Genomic DNA, 15,832 nt, shown 5'->3' with positions numbered 1-15,832 from the left:
ATCCATATTGAACATTTAATGTAATGGAAATGGAAAACTTGAATTACAGTCCTAGCCCAACATTAGAGCAATTAGCTTTGTTCACCCTTCTCAGGTGATTTATTCGGAACAATAAAAAAGAGGGAAAATAACTGGTGACTGCAATGCACGGTATTTTATAAGAAAAGATTGTGTTAGTGATCATTCTGAACTTCTCAAATATTTACAGTAAGAGATCCCTTGGGAGGCAGTAGCTGCTTAAAAACATGTCCACTGAGATTATGGGCCTTCCTATTTCATTACATTGAAGAAAGATTAAGTTCTCTGAATGTTTAAAAAACTCACTGCTTTTTAATTTTGTCAAGATGTGGTTTCTGTGTCTAGATACTTGTGATAATAATTCTGCATCTATCAACATTTTCAACATTTTCCATTGTGTCCACTGAACTTCTAAAATAATGCTTTGCCAAAAGTTGCAGAGCCAGCATGGGTTGTAGTTCCACGAATTCTGTCACTACATAATGAGGTTAACTTCTTAGCTTTCACATCTAAGTTTTAGTTGGAACTTGAAATATCGTAAGGTTGTTTTTTAAGCATTAATTTTTAATACAGGGTGCAAAAGGCGAGAAGGGGATTGCTGGTTTTCCTGGCCTTCCTGGACGTGCTGTGAGTTTGACAGATAAAAGTTCTTGAGTATTTTACTTTAAATAAAAAAATCTTATAGCATCTTTTCTTAAAAGCAAAATTAGTATAAAAATATATTAAAACACATGTATTTATTTTTCAGGGAGAACCTGGAAGACATGGAAAGGATGGATTAATGGGAAGTCCTGGTGTCAAGGTATTTACCAAAACAAAATAAAAAGATTTCTATGCCTTATGAGTGAACATTTGAAGAATATACCGATATTAGAATTATTTTTTACATATGGCATTGGGATAAAATGAAAGAGCCAATTTTAAATTTTAAAATAATACTAAATTTCCTTTGAGTTTGTTGTCAATTCTTATGTGTTAGAAATAAAATCACAGGACATTAAAATGTTGAGCTTCTTTGGTAAGCCATTTAGACTGGATTATTTGGTGGGTTAGAGGCAGAGGTTTTTAGCTCCATCTCTCAATGGACTTAGGTTTCAGGGGGTGAAAACCCCTGTACACTTAATCCTGAAAACTTTGTTAATTGTGTGGTTTGGCATGAATATGAGAGAATTTGAGAAAGAGGGATCTGCAAGGTGCCAGTCATTCACCATCCCTGCAAAATCTCGAAGGCACATGCTCTTGTAATGGTGGGTTAGCACCATCATATTCCTATGTAAAGAAACTTTTTATTTGCTAATTATCAAATGGAAATGTAGATGAAATTTTTATAGTGTGGCTTGTTAGGTAAAGGGCATCAGGCATGATATGTATTCANATTATTTCTATTTTATTTTGATGTTGGCATATTAAACTCTGTTGTTTATGGTCTGTGTTGTTTTCTTTACTCTGTAAGGGAAATATTTATATTTATCTAAAATTCAATATTTACATTTTATCTTTTAGGGTGAAATGGGCCCTAAAGGAGATAAAGGATCACCTGGATTTTATGGGAAAAAGGGAAGTATGGATCACAAAGCCAAGTATCCATATTGAACATTTAATGTAATGGAAATGGAAAACTTGAATTACAGTCCTAGCCCAACGTTAGAGCAATTAGCTTTGTTCACCCTTCTCAGGTGATTTATTTGGAACAATGAAAAAAGAGGGAAAATAACTGGTGACTGCAATGCACGGTATTTTATAAGAAAAGATTGTGTTAGTGATCATTCTGAACTTCTCAAATATTTACAGTAAGAGATCCCTTGGGAGGCAGTAGCTGCTTAAAAACATGTCCACTGAGATTATGGGCCTTCCTATTTCATTACATTGAAGGAAGATTAAGTTCTCGGAATGTTTAAAATACTCACTGCTTTTTAATTTTGTCAAGATGTGGTTTCTGTGTCTAGATGCTTGTGATAATAATTCTGCATCTGTCAGCATTTTCAACATCTTCCATTGTGTCCACTGAACTGCTAAAATAATGCTTTGCCAAAAGTTGCAGAGCCAGCATGGGTTGTAGTTCCACGAATTCTGTCACTACATAATGAGGTTAACTTCTTAGCTTTCACATCTAAGTTTTAGATAGAACTTGAAATATTGTAAGGTTGTATTTTAAGTGTTAATTTTTAATACAGGGTGCAAAAGGCGAGAAGGGGATTGCTGGTTTTCCTGGCCTTCCTGGACGTGCTGTGAGTTTGACAGAAAAAAGTTCTTGAATGTTTTACTTTAAATAAAAAAATCTTATAGCATCTCTTTTAAAAAGCAAAATTAGTGTAAAAATATATTAAAACACATGTATTTTTCAGGGAGAACCTGGAAGACATGGAAAGGATGGATTAATGGGAAGTCCTGGTGTCAAGGTATTTACCAAAACAAAATAAAAAGATTTCTATGCCTTATGAGTGAACATTTGAAGAATATACCGATATTAGAATTATTTTTTACATATGGCATTGGGATAAAATGAAAGAGCCAATTTTAAATTTTAAAATAATACTAAATTTCCTTTGAGTTTGTTGTCAATTCTTATGTGTTAGAAATAAAATCACAGGACATTAAAATGTTGAGCTTCTTTGGTAAGCCATTTAGACTGGATTATTTGGTGGGTTAGAGGCAGAGGTTTTTAGCTCCGTCTCTCAATGGACTTAGGTTTCAGGGGGTGAAAACCCCTGTATACTTAATCCTGAAAACTTTGTTAATTGTGTGGTTTGGCATGAATATGAGAGAATTTGAGAAAGAGGGATCTGCAAGGTGCCAGTCATTCACCATCCCTGCAAAATCTCGAAGGCACATGCTCTTGTAATGGTGGGTTAGCACCATCATATTCCTATGTAAAGAAACTTTTTATTTGCTAATTATCAAATGGAAATATAGATGAAATTTTTATAGTGTGGCTTGTTAGGTAAAGGGCATCAGGCATGATATGTATTCAAGTTAGTGGATCTGGAATGTGCAAACAGTCCAAGTGACCACGTCATGGTCCAACTATAAGCTGATTTGGATACCTAAGGAGAGTATTTGTAATCTATTAGAGCCAAAGAGGCCACTTGGTCAAGCACTGGATTTAGGGATGTCATCATATTTCCTAATGGTCAGCACCTTGAAGCCCAAACTTCCATAGAAATCCAGTCCAAATTGTCTTAGTCTGTCATTGTTTTCTTTTCCTTTGGAAAAATTGTTCATTTATTTGCGTCAAGTGTTATGAAAGTTCTCTAAATACCCATGATTCCTCAAAGAATATAGACAGCGCTTCCTGAGAGAGACAATAGTAACCTGAGTGTAAAATATTGGGGCCTATTTTAAGGAGCTTGGTTCCCTCTAGTTAATTATGTCTCAATAGATTTGTATTTTATTTTCTACTTATTTATCAATTAAATAGATTTTTTGATATTTATTAGGTGCTAGATATATAGAAGAGAATGAAACCATCGTGGCCCCTTCTATTAAGGACTTTATCACCTAGTCCCTCTATATGACAGAATATAGATTCTTCTTTTTACCTGTAAACTAGGCATTAATTTAATTTAATTTAATTTAACTTGTCTTCTGTTAGCATAAGCCCATGTGCCCCCAGAAATGGGATTTAAATTTTTGGGGGGTAGTAAAGGTTAAAGAATAGAACCAAGTTGAATTTCTAGCTTTTTAATGTCTTTTTCTAACTAGCTGTATGTCCTTTGGCAAATTCTTTGACCCTCAGTTCTTTCCAGTTCAAGAATGGAGTACTTAGGATTAAGTAAGATAAAATTCCCAGCACAGTGCCTGGTAGAGAATAAGTGTTCCATAAGGAATTAGTTCTTTTGTCCATTTCTTGGTTTGAACATAGCTTTAATATCCTTTTTGATCCTAATTTTGATAGCACATGTACCTAAACACACCCACACCGTATAAGCATCTATTGGCTCTTTTTTTAACAGCTTCATTTGTATATAATTGCCATACCATGCAATTCACCCATTTAATGTGTACAATTCAATGGTTTTTAGTGTATTTATAGTCTAATTTTAGAGCATTTTCATTACCCCAGACAGAAACTTCATACCCATTAGCAGTCATTCCACGTTCCCCTCCGAGCCACTACCACTCCTCACCTCTGGCCCGAGGCAGTCACTGCTTTGCTTCATGTCAGTGTGGATTTGCCTAGTCTGGACGTTTCAGTAAATGGAATCATATAATATGTGGTCTTTTGTGGCTGCCTTTTTTATTTCATTATGTTTTCAAGGTTCATCCATGTTTTGGCCTTTATCAGTACTTTCTCATTGCTGGTAATGTTTCATAGTAGGATGTATCACTATGTTTAACATTTTGAGGTCAGTTCACTCTTGATATTTGCTTTCCTGATAGGTTTATGCTACTCTTCATATTTAATCTTGGTGACATCTCCCATTTCCCATTTTCTAACTGGTGTGGATCTCCTAGATTCTTTCTATCTTACCTGTCTGTAATGTCTGTAAATTTTTTTACTGGAATCATTTGTGAATTAAAGAAAAAAAAAAAGGCCTATTTACTTTAAAAAAAAACTTTATGTTTTAGAATAGTTTTAGGTTCATAGCATAACGGAGTGTATAGTACAGCGTGTTCCCATCTTTCCCTTGCCCTTGCCCCAACCTCCCCCACAATCAACATCTCCCACAAGAGTGGTACATTTGTTACGATTGATGAACTCATACTTTCATGACTTATATTAGGGTTCGTTCCTGGCATTATACATTTTATGGGTTTGGACAAATGTACAGTGAAATGTGTCCACCATTACTGTTTCATACTGAATAGTTTCTCTATCCTAAAAATCCTCTGTGATCATCTATTAATCCCCCTCTTTCCCAACCAGTGAAAACCATTGATCTTTTTACTGTCTACATAGTTTTACCTTTTCCAGGATATCATATAGTTGGAATCTTACAGTGTGTATTTCATGGTTTAATAGATCATTGCTTTTTAGTACTGAATAATATTCCTTTGTCTGGATATACTATAGTTTTCATTTCCTTTTTGGAATCTTTAATTAATGAATCATACCTAATTTAAAACCCATTTTCTTATGCCCTCCGTCTTTTTGTTTTGATCTTTTTCAGTCCTACATAAAATCGAACCACATAAACATATAAATATTTATTTCTATAATGTATTTTTGTCAAACCATTGGGAAGTAAATTACGGACACCCAGACCGCATGCATTTCTCTCCTAAACACTTAAGCTTGTATCTCCTAAGAATTCTTTCAATTCCATTATGACACCCAAGAGATTTAACATCAATACAGTAATATCTAATATTGAGCCCATATCCAGATTTTTCCAATTCTTCAAAAAAGTGTCTTAAATAGGTATTTCTTTTTACCTGGATGTAATCAAGATTTGTGCACTGCATTTAGTTAGCGTATGAGTTAAGATTCTCCAGAGAAACAGAACGAATCTATATATACACCTACATAAATACATATGGAAAGACAGAGAGAGAGAGAGATTTTAAGGAATTGGCTCATGGGATTGTGGGGGTTGGGAAGTCCACAGTCTGCAGGGCAAGCCAGCAGGCTGGAGATGCACAGAATTGATGTTGCAGCCCAAAGGCAGTCCAGAGACAAGTCCTTCTTCTTCAGGTGGTGTCAGTTGTTTTCTCTGAATGCCTTCAATTTGTTGGATGATCCCTACCCACATTATGGAGTGTAATCTGCTTTATTCAAAATCTATTGACTTAAATGTTAATGACATCTAAAATAATATCTTCACAGCAACATCTTAGACTGGTGTTTGACCAAACATCAGGGCACTGTGGCCTAGCCAAACTGACACATACAATTAACCAATACAGACGGCATGTCTCTTTACTCATAATCTAAAGGAACCCACCGCTTTTTTTCGCTCTTCTGGGGAATGTCTCTCATGACATTGACAGGAAATTTTTCTAAAAATGGTCACAGATTCTGGATTATTAGTTAATATTATTGTATCAGTGTTAAACTTCTGGAATTTTCTGATAATTTATTATTGCATTCAGGATAAAAATTTTGGTAAAATATAAGACAGGTGATATCTTATACTTTCTTTTACATTCCACTAGGAGGCACATAATGTCTGTCCTACTATTGGTGATGCTAGATTTGCTCACTTGATTAAGATAGTGGCCACAGACAGGTGTGGCATATTATGTATAAGGGTACGTCAAAAGGTTTGTGGAAAAACTGAATTAAAAAGTAATATGAATCCTTCCATGAACTTTTGAAAACCACTCATCTGTGTATGTGTTTCTTTTTTTCATAGTATATCTCCAGTTTATTTAGGTCCTCTTTAAACATGTCTCCAAAAATTAAATGATTTCCTTCATAAATGTGTAGCACATTTTTTGTTAGTTTTTCCCCAGATATTTAATATTGTTCGTGCTATTATAAATGATATTTTTTACAGATTTATGGGTATAATTTACATATAATAAAATTTACGGGCCGGCCCGGTGGCGCTTCCACATACAGACCGGTTCCTGCTCACTGGCTGAGCGAGGAGCGGGCGCAGCACCGAGGGTTGCAATCCCGTTGCCGGTCCCGGTCCGGTACGGGCGCGACACTGAGGGTTGCGATCCGTTGCCGGACACGAAAAAAGACAAAAAGGAAAAAAAAAATTTACACAGTTTAAGTACAATTTTATATTGTATTTCAATAATATATGATATTCACATTAGTGCAACTATCACCAAATTCAAGTTTTAGAATTTTTTAACCTCAAAGAGTTCTCTTGTTCTCCTTGGAAGTCAATTCACACTCCCAGTCTTGCCACTCAGCAACTACTACTCTGCTTTCTATCACTGTACTTTTACCACTCGTAATTTTAATGAAATGGAATCATAGTATTTAGTGGTATGGATGTAAACGTTGGACTTACTTCCTGTATTTAGCATTTATGAATAATGTTGCTTTGAACATTCTTATACACATCTTAGTGTGGACATGTTTTTATTTCTCTTGGGTTAATACCTAATAGAAGTGCTGGGTTGTATGGTTAGTATATGTTTAACTTCTAAGAAATAATCAAACTGTTTCCCAAAGTGGTGGCATAATTCTCTATTTCCACCAGGAGTGTATTAAAATTCCGGTTTTACCACATCCTGTCAACACTTGGTTTTATCACCCATTTTATATTTTAGCTATTTTAGTTGGTATGTAATAGTACCTCTTTGTGGTTTTAATTTGCATTTCCCTGTTGATTGATGATGTTAATGTCTTTTGATGGACCTATTGGCCATTTGTATGTTCTTCTATCTGCCCATTATAAAATAAATTGGGTTTTTTTCTTGTTAATGACTTGTAAGAGTTCTTTATATATTCTGGATATAAATCTTTTATCAGTTACATGTCTATGAATATTTTCTCCCAATCTTTGGATTGCCTTTTCATGGATTGCTTTTTTATTTTCTTATTGGTATCTTTTTTTTTTTTTTGTCTTTTTGTCTTTTTCCGTGTCCGGCAATGGATCGCAACCCTCAGTGTTGCCCCCGTACCGGACCGGGGACCGGCAACGGGATCGCAACCCTCGGCGTTGCTCCCGCGCCTCACTCAGCCAGTGAGCGGGAACCGGTCTGTATGTGGGATCCGAACCCTTGGGTGGGAGCGCCACCGTGCTTCCCAAGCGGCGCACTATCCAGTGCGCCACCGGGCCGGCCCTTATTGGTATCTTTTGATGGACAAAAGTTTTTAATCTGGATGAAGTGTAATTTCTGATTTTTTTTTTTATGATTCATGCTTTTTGTGTCCTAATTAAGAATATTTACCTAACCTAAGGTCACAAAAATTTTCTCCTATCTTTTCTTCTAAAAGAAAAAATTTTCAGTTTTTCTAAATACTTATATTTATAATGTTGTTTTCTAAATATTTTCAGGAATTTTATAATATTAGCTTACAAATTTAAGTGTATGATTCATTTTGAATTAAATTTTAATGTTCATTTTTTCCCCGTATAGAGATCCAGTTATTCCAGCACTATTTATTGAAGACTGTCATTTCACATTGAATTACATTAGGACTTTTGCTGAATATCAATTGGTCAATGTATGTGTGGAACTAGTTTTATACTCTCAATTCTGTTTCACTAATCTATAACTCTAGTCTTTACTCAGCAGCCTACTGTCTTGATTACCATTGCTTTAAAATAAGTCAAACTCTAAATTTGTTTTTTAAAAATTGTAATGGAGACACTAGATCCAAATAAATTTCATGTAGGTTTTAATATCAGCTAGAAAATTTTTACAAAAAAAAAAAAAAAGCTTTCTGCAGTTTGTTAAGTAAAATTTATAGTTTGGAATAATTTTAGATTTACAGGAAAGTTTTAAATATAGTATAAAGAATTCCCTTATAATCTTTACACAGTTCCTCCTGTAATCTTATACTACTATGATATATTTGTCAAAAATAAGAAAAAAATATTGGCATGTTATTGTAAACTGAATTTTGTACTTTTTAATTTAGATTTCATTAGTTTTTCTACTCATGTGCTTTTTCTATTCCAGGATCCAGTCCAGGATACCACATTGCATGTATTTGTCATACCTCCCCAGTCTCCTCTGATCTGTGATAATTTATCAGTCATTTCTTGGTTTTCATGATTTTTATAGTTTTGAAGAGTATTGGCCAGGTGTTTTGAAGAATGTCACTCTATCTGGGTTTGTCTGATGTTTTTCTCACGATTAGATTAGGATTATGGTTTTTTGGGAGAAGGATAACATAGAAGTGAAGTGCCCTGCTCATCATCTCAGAGGGTACGTACTATCCATATGACTATTCATTGGTGATATTGACCTTGATCACTTGGTTAAGATAGTATTTGCCAGGTTTCTCCACTTTGAAGTTAGTTACTACCTTTTTCTTTCCATATTCTGTCCTTTGGAAGCAAGTCACCATGTCTAGCCCCTTCTGAAGGTTGGGGGTAGGATTAAACTCCCATTAGAGGATGGAGTATCGACATATTTTTCAATTTATTTGGGTAGAGTTGTCATCTTAACAATATTGAGTCTCCCAATCCATGAACATGGAATATCATTCGACTAATGTATGTTTCCTCTACTTTATCTCAGCAATGTTTTATAGTTTTCAGTGTATAGTCTTGTGCATTTTTTGTTAAATTCATACCTAAGTATTTCATTTTTTAAAATTCTCTTGTGAATAGCTTTTTAAAAATTTGATTTTTGTTTGTCTGTTGCTGGTATATGGAAATACTATTAGATTTGGTATATTGATAATATATCCTGCAATCTTGCTAAACTCATTTATTGGTTCCTGCAACTTTCTTTGTAGATTCCTTAGGTTATCCTGCAAATAAAGATAATTTTCTTCTTCTATATTAATTTATATAGATTTTATTTGGTTTATTAGTTTTATTGGAATGACCAGGTCCTCCAATATAATATATAATAGAAGTGGCAAGAATGTACCTTCTTGCCTTGTTTCCGACCTTAGATAGAAAGCCATTAATCTTGCACTACTGTGAGTTTGTTGGTGGTTTTACATACAAACCTGTCATCAGGTTGAGGAAATTTCCTTTTATTTTAGTCTGAGAGCTTTTTTGGGGTTTTTTTTTTTTTTTAATCATGATTGGGTGTTGAATGATTAGGATAAACTCAAACAGGTCATCATATTATTCTTTTTGTATATTGCTCAATTCAATTTGCAAATATTTTATTAAGACCTTTTGTGTCTATGTTCATGAGGAATATTGGTCAGTAGTTTTCTTGTGATATTTTTATCTGGCTTCTCTTTTCTGAAAGAGTTGTGTAGGATTGGTAACATTTCTTTCTTATGTGTTTCATAGAATTCAGTAGTGAAGCCATTTGGGCCTGAGCTTTGTAGGTGTGTTGTGTATGTAAGGAAGATTTTAATTATGAATTAAATTTCTTTACTAAATATAGCGATATTTAGATTTTCTCTTTCTTCCTGAGCAAGTTTTGGTAATTTTTGCCTTTCAAGGAATATGTCCATTTCATCTAATTTTCAAATTTGTTGGTATATTTTGTTTATAATATTGCCTTCTCTTGTCCTTTTGGTGTCTGTAGGATTTGTAGTGATGTCCCATATTTCATTCTCGGTATTATATGTTTTGTAATAATGATTTCTTACTGATACTTACAATTGAAATCAAGCACATAGTTTTTTCTCATCTTGCCCTTTGTCATCTGTGCCTGCTGCTTTTTTTGTTCACGGGTAACTTTCTCTTATTTCTTACATGAAAATCATTTAAGCATTCACTCATAGGGTCAATAATAATAAACTTGTGTCTCTTAAGAAATTAGCATTTCATCTAGATTTTTCAAGAAATTTCAAGTGATTTGCAAGTAATTGTGAAAATTCCTCTCTTATAATTTTTAAAATGTTTTCTCTGCTTCAATTATTATTCTCTCTTTGTCAGTTCTTACTTTGGGTACTTATGCTTTCATTCTCTACTTTTTTTTTGCTTGACTGTATAAACTTCTGGTTTCTTTATTGTGTTGGTTTTTATTTAAAGATCCAGCATTGTAATTAAATATTAACTTCATTGATTTTTCTGTATTTTACATCTATCAGTGCTATATCCTTTCTTCTTTACTTCATTTTTTTCTTGATTTTTAATCAAGAATTGAATTAATTTGTTATCATTCCTTTATTACTTTTTTTGCTCTAAGTGGTTAAATTATGAATATTGTTCTGCTTATTGCTTCAATTGTATCCCCTTGATTCTGATGTGCAGTGTCTTCATTATTTTTTAGAAATTCTGCAATTTTGGTTTTTATTTCTCTTTTTCCTAAGAATTGTTTAAAGAGTTAAAACTTATTTTAGATCGAAAGACCTCTTATATTTTTAATTGGGACATAATTGATTGTACATATTTGTGGGGTACTGCATTGAATATCAATACCTATGTGCAATACCTGATGCTAAAAGCAGGATAATTAATACATTAAATGTTATACCATGTAATCATTTTTTGTGGCACTTTACCCATTTCTCACTAAATCCCCCTCCTCTTCTCCCTTTCCCACCTCTGCTAACCTCAGTTCTGTTCTCTCCTTTCAAAAGGTTAACATATTATTGTGATTGTTGTATCTTTCTTTTTTTCTTTCTTTGAAAGACCTCTTATTTTGATTCTTTTGTCAATTTCTGATTTATTGCACTGTATCAGAGAATGTTATAACACCAAGGTCAAAGGTTTAGATTCCCGTACTGGCCAGCCACCCCCGCCCCCCAAACACCACTAACGAATTACAGATTCCTGTGGCAAATCCAAAGGTGAAGATGTCCAGTAAGCAGTTAGATCCAGATAAGGAGCTTCATCTCACTTGAAGACAGAGAAGGGATGGGATACTGAACAGAGTTGGAAGGGATCAACTTAGATTGGATGACAGACACCCATTTTACCATACTAAGAAAGAGAAATAGGTGTGTGCAAGTCTGGGTGTGTTGGTTTGGTGGTAGGATGTTTGACTTCTCCTTTTTCTAAGAAAGTGGGAGGTATCACCTGTTGAGAGAGGAAGAAAAAAAGGAGTTTCTGTTGATGAGAGAACGTTTTACATATCAGAAACTTTTTCTATATGTGGAAAATGTGGTGGAGAGGAGATGAAGGATTATAGAGTCTGCATTGAAGTCCAGTTGAAGCTGGAAGTTACAATCTGTGTGAGTATAATACTATTTTTCCCCCATAGCCATACTTAGAACCCAAGCACAGGTCTGAGGCAGCTTTCAGTTGGTTTACTCAACACTGTAATGTGCAAAAGCAAGTATAGTAGATTAACAGTGAGGTAAAGGGTAAGAATTTTAGAGAGCTGTTGAAATAATGAAACATGGTATTTAAGCTGGATATGAAATTAAGTGAAGACAGGAGAGGACAGATTATAACAAATGACATAATGTATTGAATACTTACTACATGCCTGGCTCTTTTCCCAGCACTTTATATACATTTTCTCTTTAATCTCATGAATCATTACATGTGAAAAAAATTTTACCATTTTACAGATGAGAATACTAAGGAATAGAGAGATTAAATAACATGTCCAAAATCACATAGCCATTATTTGAAAACCAATGAGAATTCCTTGGGCCAAATTGTTGAAAAATCATATTATGTCCAAATAATCTTTCCCAAAGATAGAAAATGATGATGAAACTGTTGACCCTACTGTGGTCTTTTTTTGTTGTTGTTATTTTAAGTAGATTAAAAGAAGGGTTGACTTTAATTTGTAAAAATACTCATTTTGCTTAAATTATAATGGGAAACTATAGCAGCTCAAATATAAAAGTAACATGTACTATTGGAAAATAATACAGCTTAAAACAAATCATGAGTAAAGAATTGTTAAAACCTCAGCTGTTTGGTGGCAGTGGATCTCCCCATCTGTGCCTAGAGCTAGAGTTGTTCAAGGCACTTTTATGAAGGTTCTTATTTTATTTTTCTTAAAAAAAAGTCTATGAAGGGCCAAGCCCGTGGTGCACTCGGGAGAGTGCGGCACTGGGAGTGCAGCGACGCTCCCGCCGTGGGTTCGGATCCTATATAGGAACGGCCGGTGCGCTCACTGGCTGAGCGCGGTGCGGGCGACACCACACCAAGGATGGTGACCCCCTTACTGGTCACGAAAAAGACAAAAAAAAAGTCTATGAAGTTGGGGGTATTAGTGGCATTTTATACATATTCAGGTTCAGAGAGATTAAAGGATTTACCCAAATGCATACAGTCAGTCCCATGGCAGAGTGAGAATTTCAAGCCTAATTTGTGTGATCACCTCTATGCATGACACCTTACAAACATCTTGTCTGTTTATCTGGTTACCAGGATAAGCTTACCAGTGTTACATCTTCAACATATCCTCTGGCATGCTAGTAGTGATTTGTTTACATAGTGGGAATAAATCATGCAGTAAGATCAAAGTCAAAAATAAAGTGTTTCCTTAATAACAAAGTGAGGGTCTTTCTCAAAATTAAATTATATTTTCGTGGCCACTAAACCATACCTTCCACTGATTTTGAGGATTGCTATGACTACAAACTAAATTATTCTCCACCCTTTTATTTTCTGTGGGTAAGTACAAAAGACTACAGCATGAAAGGAAATATACATGCAGTGCAAGCTTCACATGTCTGTTTTTGGTTAAATTTCCTTTTTTAAATAACTGGTTTGTTGTGGAATAAATCATCATTGACACTAGCTGTAGAAATCGGATATACATGCAGTGCAAGCTTCACATGTCTGTTTTTGGTTAAATTTCCTTTTTTAAATAACTTGTTTGTTGTGGAATAAATCATCATTGACACTAGCTGTAGAAATCGGGTTGAGGAATAATGTTGAGGATGACATTTTCCCAATTATTTCATATCAGGAAGGAAGGTAATAATAGAATAGGAAAATGGTCAATTAGAGGTGGAGCCATGCTGGATGCTTTTTTCCATTAGCCAGACACACTGACCTGTATCAGGTTCTCCAGGTCAGTAAAGCAGTCAAGTGATCAGGTTAAGTTCTGGTTACAACACTGGATTTCACAGTCTAGTTGTATATTGCATTTGATTATTTTACAGAATATGGCCAAGCAGAAATTATCCATTCATTTCCTGATGAAACATTATTAAAATCCATTATTAAAAGAATGAAGAGAACATTCCTAGGTAAAGATTACTGGGCATCATCTTGTAATAACTAACCTGCATAATCTTCTAACAGCAAAGGCTATAGTCCTATCCACAAATGTTTTTCCTATTTGCTTTATCCCCTGAAAACTGAGCATTTAAGAATAAACAGTCTATTTCTCTTTCCTTGATAGGCTCCAATGATTATAAAGAAGGGGACAGATAGTCTTATATTATGTTTGGCACTATTCTAAGTATTGTAGGTGACTTTAAAAAAACTCATGTAAGATATATTTTCTGTCTTTAAGGAATGTGCAAATGAGGGAAAAAACACATATAAACAAGCAACTGCTGAACAACCTGGCCATCATAAAATAGCTAAGAGTAAAGCTATAAAGTGTCACTGTAGTTCATAGAAAGAGATTCACAAGAGCAGCGGTGATCTTCAGTCTCTGTCTTGAGATCCGGGCCAGCGCAGTGGTTCTCAAAATGTGGTCCCAAGACCAGCAGTATCAACACTTCCTGAGAACTTATCAGAAATGCAAATCCTTGGGACCCACATCAGACCTATTAAATCAGAAACTCCAGGGAGGGCCCACAATCTGCAGTTTAATAAAACTTCCAGGTGATTCTGATGCAGCTAAAGTTTGAGAATCACTGCTATATGGTATAAAGAATGGGTAACATTTTGTTCATTTAATCCTGTATAATTCTGATTAGTTGTTCTAACAAGATGTAGGAAGAATGAGAATAAATTAAATCCTCAAATAATGGTGTTTTTCATTACTGATGAAACTTGCTGATGGCTAGCTACTTTTTAAAAAACTTCCTGTTGATTAGAATAAAATAATAAGAGAAGTAATAGAATTACTTCTCTGTCAATGGGCAGAGAAGGAAAAGGAGAGATTTTTATGAACTAAAGTAGTCATGGAATACCAAATTAGTTGTTTGTACTATTTGGCAACTGCCCTCCCCTCTTTATTTTATGTACAGATAATCTAAACTGCAAATTTGCTTAATAAGTCACATATGACAGTACCTGGAGGCAGACAAAGATAAGTGACCTGATGATCTACAGCCCTGCTCTAGTTCTCAAATAGCTGCAGCAGAGTCACAGGGAGACTCCTTAGAACACAGACCGCTGGGCCTCATTCCCCAGAGCTTCTCATTCAGTAGGCTGCAGTAGGACTTGCAAATTTGCATCTTAAAGTTCCTACATGAGGTGAAAGTGATCTGGCTGATCTGGGGACTGTACTTGAGAACCACTGACTTGGGATATTCCTCCCAACTATTGATAGTAGTGATGAGTTCAGATGTAGATATTGTCAGACCTTACTATCCTCTGGTTCTGCATCCACGTATTCACCCAACTGTGTATTGAAAATATTCGGGGAAAAAAATCCAGTAACAAATAACAGTACAACAATAAAAATAACACACACGCACAATAAACAGTACAACAACTATTTACATAGCATTTACACTGTATTAAGTATTATAAATACAGTTGACCCTTGAGCAACAGGAGTTAATTGGCGCCAACCCCCTCCCCCCACTCAAGCATATGAAACATTCAAGTACATGAAAAATTGGGCCCTCCTTATACTTGGGTTCTGCATTTAGAGAATACTGTATTTTTTTTAAGAGAAGCTTTAAAGCAGCTTTATTTATACTAGCCCCAAATAGAAACAACCCACATGTTCATCAACGGGAGAGTAGACAGATTCTGTATATTCACACAATGGAGTACCACAGAATGTTAAAAATAAAAAACTTATTGACATATGCAATACCATATATGAATCTTAAAAACATAATGTTGAATGAAAAAGCCAGACACAGTAGAGTAGACTGTGTGATTCCATTCATCTAAAACTCTAGAAAAGGGACAGGCCCGTGGATCACTCTGGAGAGTGTGGTGCTGATAACACCAAGGCCACGGGTTCGGATCCCATATAGGGACGGCCAGTTAGCTCACTGGGTGAGCTTGGTGCTGACGACACCAAGTCAAGGGTTATGATCCCCTTACCGGTCATCTTTTGAAAATAAAAATAAAAATAAAGTATACTACAAAGCTATAATAGCCAAAACGGTATGGTACTGGCATAAAAACAGACACACTGATCAATGGAATAGAATAGAGAATCCAGAAATCAACCCACACACCTACAGCCATCTGATCTTTGACAAAGGCACCAAGCCTAT

At 34.9% G+C, this 15,832-nt stretch overlaps 1 protein-coding gene across 1 annotated transcript in view; it reads left to right on the top strand.

The window, feature by feature from the left end:
• COL21A1 (collagen, type XXI, alpha 1) overlaps positions 1–15,832 on the top strand; it is a 110,056-nt gene that overhangs the window by 53,556 nt on the left and 40,668 nt on the right. The window contains exons 13-15 of the mRNA XM_008575266.1: positions 1,522–1,573; positions 2,191–2,246; positions 2,364–2,417. Coding sequence (XP_008573488.1) covers positions 1,522–1,573; positions 2,191–2,246; positions 2,364–2,417 — 162 coding nt within the window. The remainder of the gene's footprint in view (positions 1–1,521; positions 1,574–2,190; positions 2,247–2,363; positions 2,418–15,832) is intronic.

This window comes from Galeopterus variegatus, unplaced genomic scaffold (assembly GCF_000696425.1).
Source record: "Galeopterus variegatus unplaced genomic scaffold, G_variegatus-3.0.2 Scaffold1164, whole genome shotgun sequence".
NCBI classification, from domain to species: Eukaryota; Metazoa; Chordata; class Mammalia; order Dermoptera; family Cynocephalidae; genus Galeopterus; species Galeopterus variegatus.
Note: the sequence above shows the minus strand (reverse complement) of the source record. Positions and strands in the feature narration are given on the sequence as shown.